Source organism: Triplophysa rosa, linkage group LG5, assembly GCF_024868665.1.
Source record: "Triplophysa rosa linkage group LG5, Trosa_1v2, whole genome shotgun sequence".
Taxonomy (NCBI): Eukaryota; Metazoa; Chordata; class Actinopteri; order Cypriniformes; family Nemacheilidae; genus Triplophysa; species Triplophysa rosa.
In genome coordinates, this window is record NC_079894.1 from 28,751,302 (window position 1) to 28,773,708 (window position 22,407).

The following is a 22,407-nucleotide window of genomic DNA, read 5'->3' on the forward strand; positions in this document are numbered from 1 at the left end:
TGCGCTGTCTGACAGAGATTCACCGACGCAGCCTTCAGCTCATGACTGTTTACACCAGGCTGGACCTCGCGTTGCGTTTTGCCGCGTCCCACAGTTTAGAAGCTGTCTATCTTCATTGAACGCGTCAAAGCAACTGTTTCAAATCGCGCTTAAGTGGTTTAAAAGCCTGTACACCAGGGGTCTTCAACTACTTTTCTTTGAGGGCCAGACTCCAAAAGTATAAATAGGATGCGGGCCAGTTTTTTTTACCATATTCTCATTTCTTCTGTTATTTTGTATTTCTGTTATTTATTTCGTTTTGTTCCTTTTATACTGTTTTTGTTGATGTTACTTATAGGCCATATATTAAAACATGCACACAGATATTGCATCCAATTTGTGCCTTTTCATGATATTAAATCAAAAAGGAAATTGTCTTTTTAACTGTATTTTATATTCCTTAATGCATTACTTTACCCAAAAATTGCTACTAATTTACTCACCCACAGTTCTCCAGTACATCCAAGATGTGGGTGGCACTGTTTTTTCAAGAAGATATTTCTGAAGATATTTGATTGAATTAATTAAAGTTAAATCAATAAAAGTAAAAAACGCAAATACATTCAACACAAAAGTAACCAATGCCCCTTGTGACGTTAAATAAGCGTCTTATAAAGCGAGTCAATTGATCTGTGCAAGAAACTGAACGCTATTATCACATCTTCGGGTGAATTCCCATCGCATTCATGAGCCCCACGCACTTATAGGGCAGATCCTTTGTATAGTGCGAGTTCTGGGGGAGATGAACAGCTGTTTTTCGTAAATATAGCCGTTATTCATAATGAATGCAGTAATAAAAACAACACCGTTTTCCCTTATCTGAGACAACCATTCACGTGGTGTACCCTTCCTACAGTTAGCCTACTTTCAAGGGCAAAAAACGCGTTTTAGAACACGACCTATCGAGTGCGCAAACCGATTGCCTGTGGCTGTGCAATGCATTGCTGATTATAACGTTGTAAATAACATTAAGTTTCTTGAACTGACCGATCAAATCGCTTCATAAGACGTAAATCATTATGAGCCGTGGGAATTATGTAGCAGCGTTTTGGACTTTTAAAGATGTGGCGTCTCAGGAGGACGTGAATTTAAAGCACACCGTTCTTAAAGTCTCTCCACTTATTTGAAATGTTAAGGCGGGCCAGGTAAAGATGATTGACGGGCCGCATTTGGCCCGCGGGCCGCCAGTTGACTAGCCCTGCTGTACACGAATAAGAGCGTGATTACATAATGTAACGCTAGACAAAGAATGTCAAAACAAACGGATGCAGCGTTAATTGCGCTAAATATTTTTCACGCGTTAATTTAAAAAAATTAATCGCATGCGTTAACGTTGACAGCCCTAAAAAATATATTATGTTCAATAGTTAAAAACTATAGCTAACGGTTTTACCTTTTATATACGACGTTATAAAGATTTGCCGTTAGTGATCCACCAGTGTTACGACATCTCTCGTTGCGACTCAACAAAGACAATAAACCCCATTATAACCAGACATTTTTATAACTTCTATACACCAAAGACTCAGAAAAACACGTATTCGCACCATACGACCCCTTTAACAATTCTGTTGTTTGAACAGCACATGACCATATCTTAGCATAAAGTGTGTTTAACTATGTTTTCATTTCATTCAAATCCCCTCACCTGGCCTGGCATCTGACAGTCACACACAGCTTCTCTCCAGGTACAATCTCCAGGTTTCTCTCCATCACTAGTACAGTCTGCACATCTTCACCATCCTTTACCTCCCCATCTCTACTGCCCTGCGCTGGACCAGCAGCAGCTTGGATGTGTTGGGGTTTTCTGAAAGAAAACTGCTGCTCCAAGTCCCATCCTGCAAACTCGCAGCGCTTCAGCCTGTGACACTCTGGGCCAGTATTTCTGTTTCGTAACAACACAAAGAAAGCCAGCAAAACTGACACATCATTGCTCATTTTTCTTCTTGCCATCTATTCATAGCATGTCTACTCTTCAGGCATTGGCTTCGAAACGTTTGGGGAAGCATTTCCCAGACCTCATGGTGCGTCACAAAACAACCAATGCCATGATAATTAAAGACCTCTCATACACAAGCACATAACAACTTATTAAAATGTGGGTCTTTTCCTCACACAAAGCAAATATGCCGTGCACACTAGGGCTGTGCGATTTGGGGAAAATATCTAATTGCGATATTTTTGACAGACATTGCGATTGCGATTTGATTTGCGATTTTAACTTTTCTAATTCAAGCTTCAATTCAATATTGTTGTGTGGAGCACAGTATGGGTATAGTTACCCTGAAAGAAAACAACAACAACAACAAAAACATTTAATTGTTTCCATTAAAACCATTACAAAATTCATTTTTGTAGTGTGCTATGGGCATTATTCAAATAGGGCTTACTGTTGTTCAATTGGTACCCAGCTTCCAGATTACATCACACCAATAGAATCCAAATACCAGTGTACACTATTATAGTTTCCATTAAAACAAATACAACTCCCATTGTAACCCTTAAATCCATAACATTTTCTATTGTGTTAGTGAATTATTAAAATAGTTCATAGTTTACATAGGGTGATTTATTACTTTTTAAGTATGTAGGATTTTTTAAAACAAGTAAAAAATGTGCTGAATGTTTAATTTCATCCAAGTGAAATTAGAAAAACAGTTAGATAGAATTTACATTTGTTTGAAACGCGGAGCTAGGCGTGAGTTTACACAGGGTGCGCGCGTGCGTCAAGCCTCGTCCATATTGCCAGATGCCCGTGTGGAGCCGGACTCAAGTACTATTAACGTCATTACGAAACAGGCTGTGTATGCGCGTCAAGTTTAAACGGCTCGTCCGCGAGACGCACAACGCGGGGAAGAGTCGCGCGAGTATAACACAGGCTGTGTGTGCGGTCTTCTGAATTGGACAGTTCTTTAGTATTTATTTGCCTAATATGATCGATGTGACTCTGCAGATGCCATAATAACACACACTGTCTCTCTCCTGCCTTCTGTTTGTTTGTTTTTTTAATGTCGGATGTTTACGCAGTTGGCTAGGGCAGTGCTGATTAGGCATAACGGAGGTGCGCAAAGGAGGTGCGCTCACTCAGTTGGTTAGCAAGAATGCCACTCAAAGCGGGCTTGGAACAGACGCGTTTCCTATTTTTCACATCGCTTCCACATCGCAGCCTCTTGCGATTAGCAAATCGCAACGTCTCACAACGCGATTGCGATTCGATTTCGATTAATCGTTCAGCCCTAGTGCACACTACATATGGAATTGATTTTAAGTGTGCGTGAATGAACTCACTGAATCAGGATCAGCAGCTCCTTGGTGTCTCCTAGCAGGAGAGAGCCGAATTGGGTATCGTGACTGACCTGGAGTCCACCTTTATTCTCCAGCAGGCTGTGAATCTCAGAGTCAGGCATTTTCAGCACTGAGGTGTTTGTCTTGTTCCCTTCATGTGCACTTCTGAAAGTCCAAAGTAAGACCTTAAAGTAGGGCTGGGCGATATACATCGCGGTTCACGCTAATTATACATGTCTAAATAGATTCTGAAATCGATTCGATGTTTCATGCACAGCTCTTCTGTGAACTACGGCTCTTTGATCAGGCCGCAAATGTGCTGCTGCATCACGCTCCGTATGTGCACGTGCAGTGCTTGACTACAGCATGCAGTGAATTCGTGAACACTGAAGGAAAGCGAGCCGCAAACTCAATAATATGATTTCACACATGGCTAAAACATATGATATCATACACCAATACTACACAGGATTTAATAACAACTTTTTTAAATAGTGATGCATGGATAGGACATGTTTCATGATTTTAGGAATTAAAAGGTATACGCTTCTGGCAAAGTAAATGAAGGTCACCTGTGCTGGACGGGGGTCATGCACAGAGCTCTCCAGCAGTACACCGACTGACTGCTTTCCAGCACCACCACATTCACTAGGTCTCCCCGAGCAGGTGTGAAGCCAGACGGCACGAGCAGAGACTCCAGGCTGAAAAACACACTGTCTTCCACAACACCACTCTTGCCAAATGTGCACGTCACACACACCTGAGAAATATCCAGACAGGTTTGAGGACAGCAGCATTAGCAACATCCAACTCCTGTTGAACTCCTCATGGTCTCAACGTTAGAAAATCCATTCATTGATTTCAGGGTTCCCACCAACACATTTCATTTGTGAGGACTGTATAATCTTTTCAAACACCATTACGTCTTACGGAGTGAGATTCATTAAATGTTGATCCAAGAAAACATTTGGCCAACTCTGCATATTGCGTTGCATCAAATAATTTATTTTCTGTCTTCCCAGCATTGTATTGTGCCATTGTATTCCCATTGTAAAAGTCCAATCCGAATGAAAATGCTACATAAAAACAAATGGCCAATCCAATCCTAATTTTATTTGAATTGTAAGGGGTGGTCTAAACTTTTCTAATCCGCTTGACGGGACATGTAAACAAAAAAAAACAAATAAAAAAAGGTAATAATTTCCCAAATTATCTAGCCATGTTTCCATTTTAGTGTGTAGACGGCACAGTGATAGAACACATAAAATATTCATCTAATATATATAACAAGCAATTCCAGTCATATTTGTTGGTGACGTAGTGAGTTCAGCTCAGGTTTTGGTGGAAACGCGAGCCGGTACTGTGCAATGGCCAACCTCTGGTCAATCACTGGTTCCAGCTTCAGTGCCAAACCCGGATGGAAAAGCGGTTTCGATTCAGAGTTAAAGCCGTTTTGTACTTAGGTTTGCATACCTTTACCACCACCATTGTGTCCTTTTCACAATAGAACTATATTCCTTGTCATTCATTTCTCTTGTTTGTTCTACTTTCGGGACCGAAGATGGTTTAAGTTGAGAAAATCCAGCCCTGGGGGCCCACTGCTCTGCACATTTTGTTTGTCTCTCTTTATTTAACACACCTGATTCAAATGATCGGCTCATTCTGAGCAATCTCTATAAACTGAATTAAGTGTCAGATACAGTAATAGACATATAAAAGTGCAGGGCGGTGGCACACCAAGACCGGAGTTAAGAAACCATGTTATATTTATGTCAAAATATGGAAAAACAGTAGAACGTAGAGAAAACACCCAAAAGTCACACCAAATACCCTTACAAGTGACAGTGGGAACCCTGACATGTGTAAAGAGTGAAAACAAACCCTGTCCATGCGACGATATCGCAGTGGAGAAACTGTCTGTGCCTGACTGCTCCAGTCTTTAGGGCTGACGAAATATTGTGCCAACACCCAGTCTCCATTCATTGGCACAAAACCTAAAACACACACAGACACACACACAGACATCAATCTCTCTTTTCAATGGTTTTAAATTATGTTTTTAAGATCTGTTAAAGGGGCCATATCAAATGGTTTTCTTATTATTCAGTATTGACTTGGTGTCTTTCAAAACATTTTAATCCACTCATGTCGTTCTAAACCCATATCATTTTTGTTGAGGTATTTTGAAGAATTTCAGGCCTCTTATACAATGCAAGTAAATGGGGATGATGAAGGTAGCATTAGGCATCCAAATTTGAAATAAAAATCCCAGCAAGTAAATAAAATAAGTTATCAAAATCTTGAAAAAAAAAGAGAAGTACTCTCAGCTCTCAAATGCTAGGGGCATGTCCGCTGATGGTGCGGAAGCCATGCCCACTCACCTCTCTCAATTTGAGTCCCCAGTATACGCAAAGTTTTACCGGAGGATTTGAATTCAAACATGTGCATTATCAATAGTGAATCACTGAAGTGCATCGTGATCACGTGCAGTGATCTACTTCTGTTCGCTGTTTATGTATAAATAATGACATACACATAAAATTTCAGTCAGGCTTTAGACCGCATCATAGTACTGAAACTGCGCTCATTGAAATTACAAACGACCTTTTTATAGCATCAGATAAAGGTAACATCTCACTCCTAGTCCTGCTTGACCTTAGTGCTGCGTTCGATACTGTAGACCATAAAATACTTCTAGATCGCTTACACAATTATACCGGTATTCAGGGACAGGCACTACAATGGTTCAGATCTTACTTATCAGACAGACATCAATTTGTCCATTTAAATGGGGAATCATCAAATCTAACGCAAGTAAATTATGGATTACCACAGGGATCGGTTTTAGGACCCTTGCTATTCTCCATATACATGCTGCCCCTTGGAAACATTATTAGAAAACATGGAATTAGCTTCCACTGTTATGCAGATGATACTCAGCTATATATCTCATCAAGACCAGATGATTCCTTCCAGCTATCCAAATTGGCAGAGTGCATCGAAGATATAAAGCATTGGATGACTTGTAATTTCCTTCTTTTAAATTCTAATAAAACAGAAATATTACTTATCGGACCAAAGACACGTGAGCAGAATAATTCGGATTATAACCTGCAAGTTGAAGGCTGCACTGTTACTCCAACAAATACAGTTAAAGACCTAGGCGTTATATTAGACAGCAGCCTGTCATTTAAAAATCACATCTCAAATGTCACAAAAACAGCCTTCTTCCACCTTAGAAATGTTGCCAAATTACAAAATATTTTATGTGTTGCTGGCGCAGAGAAGCTTATTCATGCATTTGTGACCTCAAGACTTGACTACTGTAATGCACTGCTTAGTGGTTGTCCTGCAGCATCAATAAACAAACTACAGTCAGTTCAGAACGCAGCTGCCAGAGTTCTAACCAGGTCCAGAAAATACAATCACATAACCCCAATGTTATCATCCCTTCACTGGTTACCCATTAAGTATCGCATTGACTTTAAAGTTCTTTTATTTACTTATAACGCCTTAAACGGTTTAGCCCCTACATACATAACAGAGCTTCTACCACACTACAACCCATCACGCTCTCTAAGATCTCAAAACTCCAGACTTTGATAACACCTAGAATAACTAAATCCACCAAAGGGGGCGGAGCTTTCTCATACGTAGCACCTAAACTCTGGAATAACCTTCCCGATACAATTCTAGGGTCAGACACACTCTCCCAATTTAAATCTAGATTAAAGACACTTCTTTTCAGCCAAGAATTCATGCAAAATATGCTAAATAAACCACCGGGTGACTGCATTTATTAGATATTATTTACTAGAATAATCTTGCTTGTTCTATAAACACCATGCATTGTGCGGTGTTTTACCTTTTTTGTGTTTTTCTTATTTTCTCCTGTAAAGCTGCTTTATAAAGCGTCATATAAATAAAATTGAATTCCGTTCACTGTTTGCATTATCCCCTTCCGTCCATTCGCGTCTGCATTAACCGTTCGATTGTTTGGTTTAATTGGGCAGAGTGAAAGTGTGAGAAAGCCTGAAAGTGTGTGCGTGAAGGTTGGCATCCCCTGAGCTTCAGAGTATGTGAGTGAAGTGGGGCGGCAACAATTTCCCCTCCGCGCTCTAAACATTCAGTAATTAGTCCGTTCTGGGTTTACCATTTCAAGCTCCCCGCTCCACAGCGCTCTGTCTTTGCTTCATGAGGTCATTTGCGGATATATATTTCAGTACAATTTAAAATATCACAGAACGCAAACAATTCTGAAAGTTCTGTTCATAACAATTTTTAAATAAATGACACAATAAAAAAATGGTTTCAGTGTGGTTCACTGTAAAAATCCAAATTCCAAAAAGTTTTAATAACTATTATTTATTAGTTGCCTGGACAATAAGACTAAAAGAAATTGACTTAACAAGTAAAGATTAGTTGGTTGAAAAGTCATCTGATCAACTTAAATTTAACTGTTGACTAGATTTGCAATTACAAGTTCACAAAGCACAGGTTGGTTTGGTGGTTGGAGCATGGGCGTTGTAACATTCCGCCGTTGGAGGCCACATGGAGGAAAAGCGCCATTTCCTGTCGTCACACTCGATCACAGTGAACTTTTCATTTAAAGTAAGTATCTTTATTCATATTTATCATTATTAGATTGATAAACTATTTGTAACATATCAGTGTGACCATCAAACATTGGTTTTCGATGTGCACACACATATTTGTTCCTTCATATAGCATAGTAATGGCATAAAATGTAAAATCATATGGCAGTAAAATGTACAATTGGTATCAATCGGTTTAGCAACTAAAGTCATAATTCAGTATTTTAGTGCCGCTGAGCAAGCTTATTTTAAGACAAGTTTGCATGAACGTTCTCGTCAAGGAGAAAATATACCGCAATCCTGGTTTAACGTTATCTTATATCCATCATGTCACACTTTATGTCCCACGTTACAGTAGCATCAGATTTGTCATAGGCTTAACTCAAAATGTATTTGTGTTGTTTATTACATCAACATCAAAAAGTGGACTCGTTATTTTAACGCCACCCCCACCGATCGTGAGAGGCAAGACTTGACATGGCATGGAGCGATGTAACATTAAGACTATAAATCCATTATAAGTTAATCAGTGTATGTTGTGAGATTTGTTGTGCGTATTGACAACTCAAGTCATCATTCACATACATTCCGTAAATTATAAATGATTCAATAAAAGGCAAATTCACAACATTAAAATAATAGACAGTTATTCTATATTTAGCTTTATATTACCTGCAGATGAAAGCTCTGTAACTAATTCTTGGGCAGTCACTGACTGTCCATTGTCCCTGTTAAATAAGTATTCCTGTCCTACCACTACAGAAAAAAAGATTTTGAAGTATGTTTCAGGTGTTTTGCTCAAGTCAATAGAATTCACACCTTTTAACACACATATGGACAGCTGGGTATACAGTATATACACATTACATTTACACCCCCACATGCAGGATAGGCTAAATGTCTGCAGTGGAATTATAAACAACTTAATATACCATCCATACTGAAACTATTTGGTTGTTTCATATAATTGTGTTTTTTTTAGAAGCAAAGAATAAAACCAAGATTTGTTCCAGAAGGGAATTTTCTATTCGTTTCTTTAAATGTGATGTTACTGTCAAGTGATGATTTTTTGTTACATTAGAACACATCTCTAGCTGACAGACAGACCAAAGGAATGAAAATGGGAGTTCTCATAACAGAGGATGTCGCCCCTAGCACATTGACTTCCTGTACAAACTTTGCTGTTGTTTGGAGGCAATTGTTCTGAAAGACATTTCAGACCTACAATCTGCTGTCTTATACCTGTTTGGCTTGGATTTTGAATACCCGTGTAGCAAAGTTCAATGTAGGGAAGGAAGGAGGCTGGAACCGGCGAACATTTAACAATCTTTAATCAAAAATAAACAAACAATAACACGGAAGTAAAAGGCCGGCAGCCACCTCACGGTCGACTGCCGGCCACACAAACATAAATAAAACTTAACATTTCCGGGCCTGGTCCTCTCTCGTCGGCAGTCCCGTCGCTCGTCCTCTTATGCTCCCTAGCTCCCCGTGAGCCATGCGGGACCGGTGAGCGTACAGCTGATACTCATTATCACTCACGCCACCGGCCCCGCCTTCCTGCCCCACGGCTCTCATCCCGCCTTCCTCGCTACATACCCCCATCGCCCCTCACAGGCCGGGGGGTACCACCGCACCTGTGCTTACTCCCCCCCGGGGGGCCCCCCCTTGAGAGCCCCAGTGCCTGGGGGTACGCACCGACGAGACGAGAGAACGGAGCCAGGAGCACCCCGAGTGACAGGGACGAGAGAGGGGAGAGAGGGAAAAAAAATAGTCTGGTTCCCCGACACGCCGTCGCTCGGTCCTCAGCCAGCCGAGAGGCTCTTCCTCGCGGTGCTATGCTGTGGTGCTGGACGTTCGGTGGACGGCCCGATCATCCTCCGCCTCCTGGCGGCCGGCGATGGATTCTGGCTGAGGGCAGCCGGCAACAAGTTCCCCGTTTCCTGTTCCTCACCATCATGGCTGTTGGTAACAGGATTCCGGCTCACGGCCAATGGCGGCAACTCCTCCGCTCCCTCTATGGCCGCCATCCCACCTCGTCCAAGGAGCACGGCCGCGAACTGTCCGTTCCCACCAATTCCTCTCGCTCCAGCACCACTGCCTCGGGCAGCGGCTGGCGGACGTTCCTCGTCCGCGCTGCCCGAACTCCTCAGCACCGCGAGGCCGCTCGGCGGCGAGGGCTCTTCGACAGCATGTCCCTCCTTCCTCCCGGATTTCGGCACCAATGTAGCAAAGTTCAATGTAGGGAAGGAAGGAGGCGGGAACCGGCGAACATTTAACAATCTTTAATCAAAAATAAACAAACAATAACACGGAAGTAAAAGGCCGGCAGCCACCTCACGGTCGACTGCCGGCCACACAAACATAAATAAAACTTAACATTTCCGGGCCCGGTCCTCTCTCGTCGGCAGTCCCGTCGCTCGTCCTCTTATGCTCCCTCCCGTGAGGCATGCGGGACCGGTGCGCGTACAGCTGATACTCATTATCACTCACGCCACCGGCCCCGCCTTCCTGCCCCACGGCTCTCGTCCCGCCTTCCTCGCTAAGACCCGAAAGAACAGAAATATACTTTTGAGGTGATTGAGAAGGTGTTTATGGAAACGGGCACTCAATGCTCAACAAGGGTACAGTCCCTTAAAACTAAACTCTTCCTGTAAACATTGAAATCTTGTGAGTAAAACTAATATTAGTAACTTAATGTTAATGTTAAACGTTTAAAGGAATTGTTGAAATGTTAATAGACTGTTTGACAACATTTGAGAAATGTTTTAAGATTTTTTCATTATTTTAGTTTTTTTATTGATTGTTATTTTTATTTAAATTGTATTATTGGTTGTGCATTTACATTTTAAAATGTTCAGATTCTTTATTGTCATTTTCTTTATTTCTTGTTTGTTTTCATCTATATAATTTTTATAGATTGTGGCATTGTGTAGATTTTTTTTGAGTGTGCCACTGTAAGAATATGTTGACATTGTTGAAGACAGAGCCTTTATAATACAAAAGTGAATTTTAATTTATGCATCATAACTCTCATTTTGTAAGATTTGCTACTTTACTGCTATTGTCAGTTTTATGTTTTAATTATATCATTTTACCTTGTTTATATTTCGTATTACAATAAAAGTTGGAACAAAACTTAAACCTGCAGTCATCATATTATTTTATATAGCTCAGTGGTTAGAGCATGGTGGTAGCAACGCCCTTCTATCCAGTTACTTCACTCAGACACGCAGAACAGCCAGATGGCATGTTTAAAAACAGGATTATTTAGTTATATGGACTAAATGCAGCCGGAAAACAAATTTCACTCGCAAAATAGACTAAAACTAAGTAAAATAGCAGTGTGCCATTGCTTAACGTCACACAGAAACAAGCACAACGACAAACACACTTCACACAAACAAGCCGCATTGTACAGCTCTGTTAGGCGCGCAAGTGTTTAAATAGGGTTGGGTATCGTTTGGGATTTTTCCGATACCAGTGCCACATCGATACTTTTAAAACAGTACAGGTGCCTAAATAGATACTTTTAAAAAAGAGCCACAAAACACCAGTGAACAGTTTTATTGTGATTGCTTGCATTACAGACGCGTCATATGCGTTTCAAATTAACGTTAGTTTCACTTTAACTTCAACCACCGCATAAGGCAAGTTTTAAAGAATACGCCCGGGGATGAATGCTGAAACTTACAGTTAAAACTGTATTTCACTATGATGAATCCACGGGTCATGCATGTTAGTGATGGGAAGTTCGGATCATTTTACTGATATCGTTCATTTCGTTCATTTTAGCAAAATATAATTAAAATGTTACACGTTACTTTCCTAACACATCTACTACTTATGCAAACGTTGATCACATTACAAACAATACAAAACTATAATGCTATAAGAAACAGAAAAGATTAATTCATTGTTTACCTGGGTCTTTAGTCTATGATTAGCTCACCACACCTCTTATCTGACAAGTCTTTGTGTTTGAGTCGTTCGTTCATCACGTTACAGCCCTGTACGCTTCACCAATGCAGTCTGAGCCGGAAAGAGAATTGATTAGTTCACCTCCCGAGTCTTCGGGTTTGAGTCGTTCGTTCATCACGTGACAGCCCCGTACGCTTAACCAATGCAGTCTGAGCCGGAAAGAGAATTGATTAGTTCACCTCTCGAGTCTTCGGGTTTGAGTCGTTCGTTCATCACGTGACAGCGTCGTAAGCTAAACCAATGCAGTCAGAGCCGGAAAGAGAATTGATTAGTTCACCTCTCGAGTCTTCGGGTTTGAGTCGTTCGTTCATCACGTGACAGCGTCGTAAGCTAAACCAATGCAGTCAGAGCCGGAAAGAGAATTGATTAGTTCACCTCTCGAGTCTTCGGGTTTGAGTCGTTCGTTCATCACGTGACAGCCCCGGATGCTTTATTGATTGAGTCATTCGTTCTTTTGTCACGTGACGTGACAGCTTTGGACAGAGAAATTAGTTAATTTACTAATTCCAGTACAGGGCCCATAGAATGTGCATGCGCGACTGAACGAATCACTCCCTGAGACGACTCGTTCTTCCAAAGACACATTAAAGATTCGTTCAAAATGAACGAATCGTTCAAGAACGACCCATCACTAATGCATGTTCCGATCCGTGGGGCGCGCGCGCGATCTGTGCAGATCACAGATCATTCGCGATCCTTTTAACCATTGTATAAGATATATGTGTTGGATTTGTATTATCGGAGGTTTCCAACTTTCGTTCACGTGAATGAGGGCAAATGTCTCAATCGACGGCTCAGTCAGCATTTAAGTGGCACCGAAATGAGGCACCGAAATCTGCATTTTGATTCGTCCAGTTACATACCGGATATATGTATAGGTACCGGAGCCATATTGGCACCGGGTTTCGGTACACAACCCTAAGTTTAAACGGCCACAAAGACCGCTTTTAGCCTTTGGACATAATACGTACAGTAAAGATTACGAGACGCGTGCTAGTCAGACAGGATAAACTTGGCTGACTGAAGTCCTAAAAGTTCGGTTTAAAGATAAAGAACGTACCAAGCACAATGTTCTCTCACCATTCTCACACAGCGCACACGCGCACGCACGCACACACACAGTGTTTGTCGCAGTCTCACGGTTGTCAGAGCAGAAATGAAAACCTCTGCCCTCAGTATATTTTTCTGTAATTTATTCTGCAGTGTCTTTTTGTTTACATAACATGTCCAGAGTTTAACAGGTTGTGCGTCAGTAATAATGGTCCGTGGGGAAACGCAGTGCTCTGTGTGTACTGTAGTTAAATGGCATTAAAACACGGCTCATTTGAATGCTCGATTCTGATTGGCCAGTCGCAACATTCCAAGGGTTGTTCTTTTCAAAATAACAACCCCTCAAAACTAATAACCCCCTGTAACCCGTACGCTGCAAATTTTGAGAGGGGCAGTTTAATGTTACACAAAAATTAATTCTAAATATGTCTTTTAATAACATATATGACATAATATTTACAAATGGTTAAATCAATTTGCCTGTTCATGACGTTTGAACGTCGTTTCTTACTTTAAAACCAAAAGTAAACGGCTTTTCCTCGCGGAAGGTCTGCATTCAGTAAAAATGAGCTAATAAAAAATTCAAATTCACATTTTATGTCCAGTTTTTTCTCATGTGGCAAGTAGCAGTGTAATAAGTGGGATAATGTACAAGCAGCCGGCTGTTATCGCAAAATTTCTTTGATAACAACCGGCTGCCTGTACATTATCCCTTACTTAAAAGAAGCTTGATTTTTTTGTATTCGAATGACTCGAGTTCAGCCCTAGTTAAGTCAATGGTCAACTAGTTAAAAAACGAGTTGGACGTATGACGTAGTATTTCTGTACTTGATACACTCCCCCAGCACTCAACTTTTTCTAATTCTGGATCCCTGTGTCCCTATGTGCCTGTGTCGCTCACATTTAATGTTTCCATATCGCTACACATAGATTACATCTTGGTGGAAAATCTTATTTAGTGAGTAAAGCTCAATCCTTTTAACAACATTGAAAAGCACTACAAACTATATTCAATAGGAAACAAGTACAAAAATATCATGTTAAAAGATGACTGTGCAGAAGCAGAGTGTACTCAAATCTATGTAGGACATACTTTTATCTGTGTGCTTTTGTGGTGGGAACAGAACAAATCGTGAATGATGCGGACGAAAACGGGACAAATCATGAATAATGTGGGTGGGAGCAGGATAAGATCATATATATTATTGTCGGTAGTGCGATAGAATCCTGCGGAAGCAGGCAGGAATGACATCCGTCCTGGCCAGGTCTTTAGTTGAAACCGTCAGCCGCGTAAAAATCATGTGATCCATGACTAGTCGACATTAAGTTTAAAGTGTCGCGTTACAGCAAGAAAGAGCATATTTTTACCCCAAGAACTTCTATAGTTTCTTAAGTTACAGTATGTTTTAATAAAACTCAACAACATTATGAATTTTTAAAAAATATCAAATATTTTGACTTGTCAGCTACTGTAGATGCTTGGCCAAGCATTCTGTCAGTTGTTTCATTTAAGAGTTTATAATTAAGTACAGACCTTCACAAAGAGCTGATCGTGGGAAAGATGTTGTCTGGTTTATAATGCCTCCATCTTGATCACATGAGGTCACTGTTCCAATCAGAGGCCTGAGTTTACCGGCCTCTCCTCCGAGAAACTCGGAGTTACTATTCTCCCATACATTCTTCTGTCGTTCGACCTGAAAACAGACAACATTTAACAATCATTACTTTTAATAGGCAGAAACTAATAGACATCTAAGCAAGTGGTTCTCAAACTGTGGTGTGGTACTCGAAGAGACCCCTGGTGGTACGTGACAACAGAAAATAAAATCGCTATATATTTAGTGTTGTCACGATACCAAATTTTTTACTTTTATGCCCAAGAAAAGTATTTCAATACCAACACGGAATCAAAACCATGCAAAACCAACATACAGGAAATAATTAAATAAGAGATGATGAACCAAAAATAACTTTAAATTCAGGGTTGTTGTTTTTTTTTAAGTTTTATAAACTCAACTATGCAACTCCAGTGTGTTCCTGCCTTGCTTTTTGAGCATGTCTTCCGCCTGATTTAAAAACATGTCACCATCTTTTTACAGCATTTATTAATATTTGTTAATGTTACTTAATACAAATCCATTTGTTTATTCATATTATAAATGTTGACAAACACAACTGATAATATTTTAAATGGATTGAAATATTTATTAAATAGCCCGTTGAAAGGAACCATTAAGATGAATAAATGCTGTACAGTAGAAGTATTTCCCATTAAAAGTTCACGTTATCTACAGTAACTAATGTTAAGAAATGGAAAATTGTTGTAAAGCATTATCAAAGCTGGTAAGCTGGATGTTGGCCTGTCACATATAAATCATACTAAATAAGCATACTTCAGGCTTTTGTTACTTCAGGTTGGTCAGCATGTCTGTCGGTGAAATGCTTTGCCAAGCTGATCATGTTGGCTCTTTTGGTCCGCATAGATTTTGTACAGACGGTCTTTGTCTTTACCTTGCCGCATGCTTGCTTTTACTCTCGGCAGGGGCGTGTTTAACATTTTGGGGGCCAATATATCATTATTTGATATTTCATATCAAAATGAAACTGTTGGTCCAGTTTACCAAATGAAAGCATGTTGTGAAATATATGCATTAAACAGGACGTGATGAGAGCTTTGGATAGCCACCAGAACCACGGGTTACATAAACATTGAAGAAACATTGTTTTTTGGGCTGCTTTAGAATTAGAATTTAAAAGTTTATTTAACTTATTATTACATATAGGAATTTATAGTCCGTTTAATTTTTGACCTGTGTTTCACTCTCCTTTATCTTAAATGTGTGCTTTTCTGTGATAACCACTGTGCGTGTGTGTGCGCGTGGGTCCGTGTGTGTTAGTACGTGTGTGTATTGTGTATGTGGAGTTGTGAGTCCGTGTTTTGAATGTGGGTGTGTTTGGACCAGTGTGTGCCTGTCTTCTGTGTTTTCACCTTTTTTGTTTTTACTTGTATAACTTTAAACATTTTGCTTATAGTCAATATGTTTCATGTACAGCTGCGCTGTAACAATGAAATTTGTAAAAAGAGCTATACAAATAAAATTGACTTGACTTAACTTGTGATAGCACTTCTTGTATTATTGTTGCCTTAACATTTGTTCAGTGTTCATTCATTGTTTCCTCAATTTTGTAAGTCGCTTTGGATAAATGCCTTAATGTAAATGTATTAATAATATGCTTGAATCTTTATTTATTAAATTCATATTTAGACATGTTTAGACATTACCATTACATCATGTGTAGACCTTTTCGTCTGTTTTAATGCTAAGCTACATGCTGCTAACTAGGCACGTAATACACAGTAATTGTTCGTTTAGTTTCACCAAATTGTCTCTCATTTACTCATTTAATTACACATTTGTGTTATACAGTATCTGCCTCTTATCAGACAATCGCCCACAGTGCCTTCTTAGGCTGCATTTACATTTGTCATTTACATGCGACCTGTATCTGGATGTTGTCCACATACACACTGAAAAACAAGTGTAAACGCGCTTCTGATCAGAATGTCATCCGATCAGCGTGTCCTGATCCAGAGGTAGTTCTACCTCATGCTGTAAATGAGCAAATTCAAACTCAAATATAATACAATACGTGTTTCATGTGTTGGTCATATTTAAGTTTTGACTGAAAATGTCACATGCATAATGCTGAATTTGCCCTGTGACAAATTAAATGGAGTGAGTTTTATGTCTCCTCAATAGTGTCAAGAACTCACCCTCAGCGCTCTCCATCCTCCATGAGCTCCTTCTCGAACAGCAATAGCTTGAACTGTGTCTCCCACACACAACACAACTCCTCCTAACACAACTCCTGATGTGAAATACACAGAATGATCTATCAGACCATAATCCGCACACAGCTGGGTCACGACACCAGTGCGCACCTGCCGGATCTCCTCCGCACCTGGGTACAAAAAACACACACTAAACTAAGTGCTGCACAAACACACTCACCTGAGCAAAACAAACACAAAAACTTGCATTTCCCCATTAGTCAACGATGTTGTTGCAGCCGGGTGTAAATGGACCTCCCACTATTCGTCTACGCAATGATTAAATTCAAGCAAACTTTAGCACATGACCTCTTTGGAATATGAAAAGATGATACAAAAGGTAATACCTTGGAACATGGTATTTAAGACTGGCCTTAAATTTCTCTAAATACATTTATTTAAATTTATTCAAGACCCCAAAGACACCCTGTATGAAGCCGCGGGTTGCGTTTTTTGGGCAACTTTACTTTTTTAGGCCCGCCTTGTGTGTACGTGTTTATTTATATTTTAAGGATAAGTAGATATTCGAAAGATAAATGTTAACTGACGAGTTTCTTAATGTGTATTAATACTTGGATTGAATACCTGGCAACTCAAGGACCGGATTGTTCTCAAAAGTGTGGTGAGCGTCAGCGTCTGGTGAGAGGGGCACCAGAGCCCGGCAGAAGGGGATCAAATACAGCGGTGGTAGGAGAAATGCATCCAAATTATGTTTACCTAAGTTTCGTACGAAGGTGCATGCCGCGTTGCAAAATGAATGAGTGAGGTCACGTGTGACTGTAGACCAGTTGTTTCTTCCGGTTGCCAAATATCACATGTTTGCTTAATTAAAGATTATTCTAATGTCTGAAGGACAAGAAAATTCTTGCTTTTAGGTATGGAAAAATGTGCCAGTCTTATGTTAAGGCCAAATTCATTAACATTTGTTGCAGTGAAATGTACATTTTCATGTTTCAAGTTGTTGAAATTAGCATTACTTAATATATTTTTAACGAACGAATATGAATTTACTAAGAACAACTGCTGCAAACAAGTAATGGTAATAAATGAATTATTGTTGTTAATCATTTAATATTACGTTGATATTTTTATACCTAATGTAAGTGGCTCGATGTATGTATGAAATGTAATGAATTCTGTGGTTCACCAGTTTTGAAACATTTTAATATGGTGATGTGAGCCGAGCATAAAACGTGATCGGGGCATCCAGTATGTAAACTTAAAATATTTAAACTAGCTTGCAATCCGAGTGAACAAAGATTTAGGAACATACAAATGATTTTTTATATTTTCTGTACATTAAAAAATCATTACAGAAGAAGTGAAAAAGCGTTAAATAAGACCTGACTCTAAGGTCTTCTGTAACTGTAACTTAACCTTGTGGTGACGCAGTTTTATTCTTATGAAAAATAGCAATATTCGAATAGCATTTTTAATATTCGAATAGTTATTGCAGATCGAATATTCGAATACTCGTGCACATGCCTATTTAGAATCTCGAAACCTGCCTGTTCATAGTCAAACTAAAAACTGGATGATGTTCATAATGGCATCCTTGGTATTTTGTCACATTATGATCCACTTCTTAATGACCACTTGGATAAAATTAGGATTTAAAAGACAGGAACAAGGCTGACACGTTATCTGATGTGTGAGAAAAGAAAGTTTATAAGACGATCCTGAAGGAATCAGGAATCAGAAAACTCCTGTTTTCTAGTTGTTATATCTCATGTGAAAAGACGAGTAGATCGCGAGCCCACCAGTGTAGGCCTATGTGTGCAAGAAGGGGAGAGTCCAGAGTTGCGCGCCGTGCGCAGCTGGGTGACTGATTTTTCTCGCTGTCGTCGCGTCAGTCACAGCTCCGGGGTCTCATTTATAAAACTGTGCGTAGGATCCTTACTAAAAGTGTACGTGCGCCCGAAAACCAAAAATAGCGTACGCCAAAAAATATTCTGATTTATAAAACTGTGCGTACGCTCACCTGTAAGCAATGTTCGCTTTATAAATCACAGATCACCTGCAAGTGTGCGTACGTGAATCAGCCTCATATCCCGCCCTGTACACGCCCAGTTTTACCCATAAATAGTCAATGCAAAGCACCTCATGAATGCTGATTAGTATATTAATAAGCCTGGCATCCAATCCGCTTGTTGAGCCTGACGTCACGCGTCATATTGGACGTATATCGTTTCCTGGTCCAACCGCTATCAGATGCCATAGAAAAATAACTAAAAATGATGTAAAACTGCCAAAAACACCCGATCCTTTATCTCCGTAACGAAATCACAAATGGCCACACATGAGATTCACTGAGATTTCCACATTAATCATTGTTATAATTATTATTATTATTATATTAAAGCCAAAGAAGGTCTCTGCAGCATTTAAATGTTTACAGCATTTAGACTGATCATTAACACCTCATTAAAATCACCTCATTAATTAATGGTGTCCTTCACCTGAGATAACATTTGAAGACATCATTGTAAAAGAAGAATGTTTCTTCATTCCGGTTTTGTTATGAATATAGTTAGGACTGAAAACGAGGACATAAAGAGAAACGATTGTGCATTGAATTTTCAGACTTTGACATTCAATGATTATGCTCAGTATTTAAGGAAAATACACTATTTACTTACACTGTGTTCTGCAGTTATCATATTTGATGCTGCCCCTATTCAGTCGGATCATCTCCTCCTCATGCGCTCATAGTGTGATGGTGAGACAGCGCTGATTAAATTAAGATTTGAGTTGGATTTTACAAGAAGGTGCATGAAACAATTATCGCTCAATACAAGCGCAAATAACTCTGCAGATTTAATCTTCGTGATAATGAGGACATTTAACGGATATGAGGGCAAGTTAAATGTGTGTGAAGCATTAATGCTTATAATAAGTTCACTAACTCACCATTTGTGTCGCCCCTTGTCTCCAGAATGCGCATACGCATGGGTCAGAGTTTGCGTGCAGGTGCGCAAATTTTTCTGTCAAGTTTGTTTTTATAAAGCCCATCTTTTGCGTGGGAAGTGGCGTACGCCTCTTTCAGGGCTTGTTTTGTGCGTACGCAACGGTTATAAATGAGGCCCCAGCTCATCATTGACAAGTTTACAGATACAACGTGAGCGCATTACTACGATTCGCTGTGACAGATTTTTTTGAGCCCGAGGATGAACGACAGGAGAATGCTCTTGTTAAGTTTATGTAAAGTTATCTTTACATTGTGTTGTGAACATGATAAAAGTGTCCTTAATGCACAATTAATTCATCATAAGAATGTATTAAGATGAGCCCTTTCATTTTGCTTTAACACTATAAACAATCAAATATATACTTTTTCATACAAAATGACATGCACGTTTTCTGTTGGTTCAAATGAATTCAGTATTAAGTTGGTCTGGTGTATTCAGAGTTTAAACGGTCTCTTTACTCAGCACTTAAAGCTTCTCTGAAGGCTCTGCCTCGTTTTAAAGGATGAGCAGAACCAAACCACTGTCACCTGCAGTTAAATGCATAGACGGGTAGTATTTGAAAACTATTTTAACACATTTACACATACTGTATTTACATTTCTGTACAAATGTAAACGCATTTAAAACTGTTCCACAGACTTCTGCAGATTTTTCAAATTTTGTAGCACAGAATTAAAAGTCTGCACATTCCATACGACCCTGGTTTTGAGTAATGTCATATCCCTCTGAAATGAAAATAAAACTGCACATTGTAATTTCTGTGAGTTGAGTCTATTTATTGTCAATGCATTTGTCAGTAATACAGCTATTTTTGGGGAAAAAGCTCAATAATTGCATTGCAGGGTGATTTAAGGTGTGCCCCTTAAATTTCTGCTTGCGCTCCTAAAAATTTCAGTCAGAGGCTGAAAAAAAGTAAGTCTGGAGCCTTGGCCCGATCAGTGACTTGAATACCTGATTCCTTACGACAGCAGCTACTAGGGCCGTGCAAAAATATCGATGCATGTAACTATCGCAAAATATATTTTTTATATTATATATTAATATTTTTATATTATAAATATATTATGTCATATACATACAGCCAAAAGTAAGTGGAAGCGAGCATGGCGAAAAATGTAAGAACTAAATATAAGAAAAAAAATATTGCAAATGTGTATCGTATCGTAATACATAGCAATATATTGTATCGTGATTCGTGACCCATCTATCGTGATATGTATAGTATCGGGAGGCACTTGCCACACACAGCCCTACCGGCTACTGTCAAGGACTTTGCAAGTGTCCTGCGGTTAGGGTTGGGAATCGAAAATCAATTCCAATTTGGAATCGGAATCGAAAGGCTAGGAATCGGATCGGAATCGAAAGGAATAGGAATCGGATACTTGAGATTAAAATTTGAATTCCTCTTATCAATTCCTGTGTGCATATTTTCAGAAAAGTACATGCGTTGCATGATCTGCTGATATCTCAATAAAAGCCCTTATGAAAATTATCGATATTTTTTACTATAGTAAGCATAGTTTAGCTATAGAATTTGCATTAAAGCACAGGAATCACAAATTAACCATAGTTGCATTATAGTAACTGCAGTTTAACCATGATGTAGTTCAACTATGATAATACAAATTGTAATAAATCAGAAAAGGTGTGTTTCTATGTGTAAATATACACAAAACGGTGCTCATAAATATATATATATATATATTTTGCAAACAAGTCAATAAGCAGGCTAAATGACCATACAGGTTGATATCTAAATGTTTTACTTCAACTGTGGAATCGAAACTGGGAATCGATAAGAATCGAAATCGATAAGCAGAATCAGAATTGGAATCGGAATCGATAAAATTGAAACGATTCCCAACCCTACCTGCGGTCTTTAGCCTCCTCGTTAGAGCGCCCGTCTCCCATCCGGACTGATGCCGATTCGAGGCCCACGCAGAGCGGGGCGAGTAGGTCCGGTTACACTTACACCTGAGTTGGTTAATGAAATGAGATGTCTAAATGCTGTATATGCAGCTACTTTCCCTTTGAAGTTGTGCCCTTTTGAGCTTTTAAATCAAATCTATAAGATGCAGCTCCAGAGTATTTTCAGTGAAGTGTGCATGGCCTTGTGCATATTTTTCACTTTGCCTGTGACTGTTGCAAGTGGAGAGAGAGCTTTTAGTAAGCTCAATTTAGTGAAGAACTACCTCAGATGCACAATGTGTCAAGAAAGACTAAAATGGTCTTGCCATACTGGCTATTGAACATGATATTAAGCAAGACTGCTTGATTTCAAAGATCTGATCAAAGACTTTGCTGAGAGAAAAACATGGCGCTTGGCACTTTAAGTATAAGAAAAAAAATAGAGAGAATACCATGCTGGAAATGAATTGTACTATACACAGTTCTAATTATGTGTACAGTTATGTTCTGCTAAATTTTAGTTATTGTAATAAACCATTCAAATTTTATTGTTTGATATCTTATTGAAAACAATATGCAAAATTGTGCTTATTGATATTGATAAAGTTTATTGATGTGGCACATAAGATAATTGGGAGATGAGGATTTGGCAGAGATGGAAGGGTCTGTGATACTTCCACTTGGAGAAAGCGTAACGGCTAACAACATCCATTAAAAAATATAGAAAAACTAAAAAAACGTTTAATTT

The 22,407-nt window shown here is 39.4% G+C and overlaps 1 protein-coding gene across 1 annotated transcript in view; it reads right to left on the reverse strand.

Moving 5' to 3' along the window:
* mov10l1 (Mov10 like RISC complex RNA helicase 1) overlaps nucleotides 1-22,407 on the reverse strand; it is a 52,891-nt gene that overhangs the window by 29,864 nt on the left and 620 nt on the right. Inside the window, exons 3-8 of the mRNA XM_057333920.1 lie at nucleotides 16,726-16,913; nucleotides 14,485-14,644; nucleotides 5,206-5,318; nucleotides 3,897-4,084; nucleotides 3,328-3,489; nucleotides 1,688-1,924 (exon numbers count right to left, since the gene is read on the reverse strand). Coding sequence (XP_057189903.1) covers nucleotides 1,688-1,924; nucleotides 3,328-3,489; nucleotides 3,897-4,084; nucleotides 5,206-5,318; nucleotides 14,485-14,644; nucleotides 16,726-16,913 — 1,048 coding nt within the window. The remainder of the gene's footprint in view (nucleotides 1-1,687; nucleotides 1,925-3,327; nucleotides 3,490-3,896; nucleotides 4,085-5,205; nucleotides 5,319-14,484; nucleotides 14,645-16,725; nucleotides 16,914-22,407) is intronic.